General features: G+C 49.6%; 1 protein-coding gene across 1 annotated transcript; it reads right to left on the reverse strand.

The window, feature by feature from the left end:
- Positions 1–1,669: 1,669 nt before the first annotated feature.
- On the reverse strand, positions 1,670–3,388 carry LOC102035269 (inositol 1,4,5-trisphosphate receptor-interacting protein-like 1). The gene is given in 4 exon segments (XM_014310878.2): positions 1,670–1,759; positions 1,761–2,024; positions 2,026–2,062; positions 2,064–3,388. Coding segments are annotated over 4 exon segments (1,716 nt in total).
- Positions 3,389–4,095: the final 707 nt, after the last annotated feature.

Consider the following 4,095-nt stretch of genomic DNA (forward strand, 5'->3'; position numbering starts at 1 on the left):
TGAAAGATTTTTTTGAATATTAACTAGCAGAAAACACAGCCACTGCCCCTGGGAGGGCGACGAATACAACTGCCACTGGAAAAATACCTCGTCTTCTCCCAGCATGCAGCCCTCAGATCTGGCTACCCATCAAAATATATCCACGAAACATAGAATGCCTTCAAAACAAGTAATAAGAACAATTTGGAGAATGGCAAGATTTCCCTATGAAAATAGATGGAGGAGGTGAAGTCTGTGTATTTCGCTGAGAAGATGAATTACAGTGTATATGGTCTGCCAAATAATAGAGAGGAATTTCCTGTGGGTCCTGTGGAAGCTTCCTGAGTGCAGTAATAGGAGAGGTTGCTGAAAAAACAGGGAGGACAACCAATGAGAAAATAAGAGAGAAGGGGATACTTTTATCTATACCATGAGTAACCTATCTTCAGGAGGTTTCTGGAGTTCAATCCCAGCAATCACTAACAAAGCTCCAGTTGCTTTCCTTGAGGCATTTAAGTTACTGCATGACCACAACTGATGTTGTCACCAGCAAGATTGTATCATGATGCATCCTCTTTGAAAACCCTGAAAATTATTAAACATTGTGTTGCATGATTTGAAGACTGCTTAAAAAATTTCCCTTCTTTTACTATTCACAGGAAGCCATGAGTTTGAGAGGCTTAAGATACAAATTCCACTTAATCGTGACAACATATAGGAGGTTTGGGGTTTTGCTAATTATCTATTTCTAGCTTTTAGGGAATGCTTTAGTGAGCAACTCTGCTGACATGAGACGAGGATCAGTTTGGCAGATGCTAGGGTCCTCCTCACCTTTCTACAGAGGGTGACTGATGCTCTACCAGGGAGGATCTTAATCTCTAGCATTTTGTCATCCTGAGATGAATATAGAATATATAACCTTGCTTCTATCATTAAAAGAATATGCTGTAAGGGTTATGTTTATGTTCTGGAAGGAGAAACGCTTTCGCTTTATCTCTCTATGTTCTGGTCTTGCCCATGCTGCATAATTTCTACCCAGAGCTTCAAAAACTTCACAGACTGAGTTGCCACAATTGTCATAGGACCTGGATATGTTTTCCATCTGCCCAGCTTGAGGCAAAAAAGGCAGCTATGCAAAGTAAATTTGAGCTTGAATGCAAGGGAGACATGGAGAGCCTGTGCAATGACAGGCTGTAAGCAGTAGGGAGTCAGAACTCTGTGTGTTGGCTTGCTAATAACAGTGCCTACTCCCAGCCAGTCACAGATTCACAACTAGTGGAGTTTACAAATGCTCCAGGTCTGGTCAAGATAAAGGAGAACTTGCACCATCCAAATACTGGAATATTCCAGTTTATTGAAACAATAACAAAGAGGGTTCTGGACTGCTGAATGCACTAACTAGAGCGCATTAATATACAGAGTAAAAGCACTACCTAGAGTGTCCTAATACATATATATATATAGTAAATTCTCTAACTAGAGTATGTTAATATATATAGTAAAAGTGCACTACCTAGAGGGTCCCAATATATAAAGTAGATTCAATAACTAGAGGGTACTGGTAAGTATAGCAAATGCGCTAATTCCAGGGTACTAATATATACTGTAAATGCACTAACTACAGGAGGTTCATATATACAGGGTCTGTCAAGAGGCCCCAGAAGCACAGCTCTGTGCAGCAGGATCTCTTTCAATGGCCGTGGAGCAGCAGTTGTTTGAGCCGATGCAGCAGGCAAACATACTCCTGCACAGCCTTGGTGTGGGCATCCAGACTGCTAGGTCTGGATGAGGTGCTGGAAGAGGTTGGGCGGTTGAGCCACCCGGAAGTCGGAGGGCAAACTGATCTCCTCGGGAAGCCTCTTGTTGCCTATGATGAAGTGGTTAAGTTGTTTTGTGTCCAGTGAGCAGTGGAGGTACTTCAGGATATCCATCAGTCGCTGCCGGAAATGCCTCCTGCGCCACTGAGTCAGGGGTAGAGTGTTCAGTGGGTGCATCACCATGGTCTTCAGGGCATAGCTGGAAAAATCTCCATCCATCAGGATGCCACTGGAGGAGCTGCAGGAACTTGCAGTGCCAGCTGGAGGGCCTGTCTGGAAATGTGCTGGAAGAATTTTGCCTCTGCTACGGCGTGAGTCTCAAGCCACATTGTGCTTGGGATGCCTACTTCTGCAGGCTGGCTGCTCACAAAGATATCTGAGTCTCCTTGCCGCACTCCAAAGATCACCTCAGCCGCGAAGATTTCCTTGTCTTTCCTCAGGAGAAATTTACAAGAGCGGCTGCAGGGCTGAAACACTAAACGCCAGTGGGGAGACTGAGGCAAAAGCATCCAGGCTATTCTCATGAATCGATAGAACCAGTGGACAGTTTTCTTCACATCTAGATAGGAGCCAGTGCAGAGGGTGTGCAGGAGGCTGGGGTCCTGTTTCCTTCTCAGCTCCTCCTCGGGGTGGTGGAGGAAACATAGCACGTCCTCCCCCAGCCTCTCCTTCGTGCAGGTGCACAGCAGCTCCACACGGACACAGAACTTCCTCTGGAGCATCCCCACAGTGTCCAGCTCCAGGTGGAATGCATGTCCTGGAGGGGGAGTCAGGGGTACAAGCATGCGGTACACAACATCTTGTGCACAGGAACTCCAGCCTTCAAAGGCACTGCCCACTCCAATGGCTTGTTGTGGCACCGGGTAGAAGCTGTTGGACAAGCCTTGTTCAAAGATGCGCATGAGTTTGTCCATCAGGTCCATAATCATGGAGCAGCCTTTGTCCAGATCCAGAACAGGCAACTCTATGTGCACCTCTGAAAAGCTTGCAAGGTCCCTTTTGAGGCTGTGGTGGTTGTCGTCTCCATTTGCATCACCTTTGTCCTCTCCGTTTCCGGCAGCGTTGACTTCCTCCACTTCCTTATCGTTGTTTACTTCTTCCTTTGCATCATCATAGCCTCCTTTTGCTTCACGTCCAAGACTGTTTTCTGCCTTCGCATCGACGTTGCTGCCTTCTTCCTTTCCATCCTTATTCTCCTCTTCCGCATTTGCATCGTTGCTTTCTACGTCTTCCTTTGCCGCTACGTTGTGTCCTTCTTCTTCCTCCACCAAGTTGCTGCTGGACCTCTCCTTGTGGCCGCTGTTGTCTGGATCACATTTAATTTTCTTGACTCCAAAGCGCAGTGCCAAGAGAAAGAGGAGGATTCCAGTCAGAGCCGAGAACTGCCACATGAGCGCAGCTCCCCAGGCTCCACTGCTCTGCTCCAGCTTCTTCTGCTCCAGCTCCAGAATGAGCTGAGTCATCTGCTGCTTCAGATACTCAGCACGCTGCTGCATGCGCTCCCGCGCGGCCTCATACAGCCCATCGCCAGCCTGCTGCGGGTACTGGAGGAGGGCTTGCGCAAGCAAGAAAAAGAGCTTAATGGCCAGCATGGCCTTAAGGATGTGAGCAAGGGTTGAGTGGGGATGGGAGGGAGGTACTGATAGGGGAAGTGGGGACAGGAGCCCCAGGGATCTGATGGCAGGAAAGCGGGACCCAGGCAGCTGGCAGTGCCGCTGCCCCAGCCGCGGCACCGTGTCCTGCCAAAGACACTCCCACGAAGGACCGGCCTCTGGATGCACGGTGAGAAGCAGCTGCCCGGGGTACTTGCGTTTCTGCCGTGGGCCTCGTTCTGCATTCAGCACAGCCTCCTGCGCGTGTGCACGCTCACCACTCGCCGAGGCTGTACTGGGGCAGCGCTCCCTGCCCCTTGGGTTGATAGCTGCCCCCATTGTGACACCGGCGCTGTGATGTCACAGGTGCCACAGTGCATCCTGGCTAGGCCAGCCCGGCCCTCCATCTCGACCTCAGCTCTGGGACTCCTAATGGCCCCGGGCAACCAAAGGCCTAATATGTGGGAAGAGCAGTTGCAGGGGCGGTGAGGGAACCCCCCAGGGGTTCCCTTGACAAAACAGGCAGAAGTCCTTCCCCCAACCCTTTTCAATCTGAAATTGGGTGGCATGACCCAGGAATGCTTTGTTCCTGAAAATCTTCTGCTGTGAGATGAAACCGGTCCCCTTGGTGCTGATGTGTGTACTTGCGGGGGTGCTCTTGGGACCTAAGTGGCACGCCTGGGTGTGTGGTGCTGCAGATCCTGGTG

This window comes from Geospiza fortis, unplaced genomic scaffold (genome assembly GCF_000277835.1).
Source record: "Geospiza fortis unplaced genomic scaffold, GeoFor_1.0 scaffold54, whole genome shotgun sequence".
Classification (NCBI taxonomy): Eukaryota; Metazoa; Chordata; class Aves; order Passeriformes; family Thraupidae; genus Geospiza; species Geospiza fortis.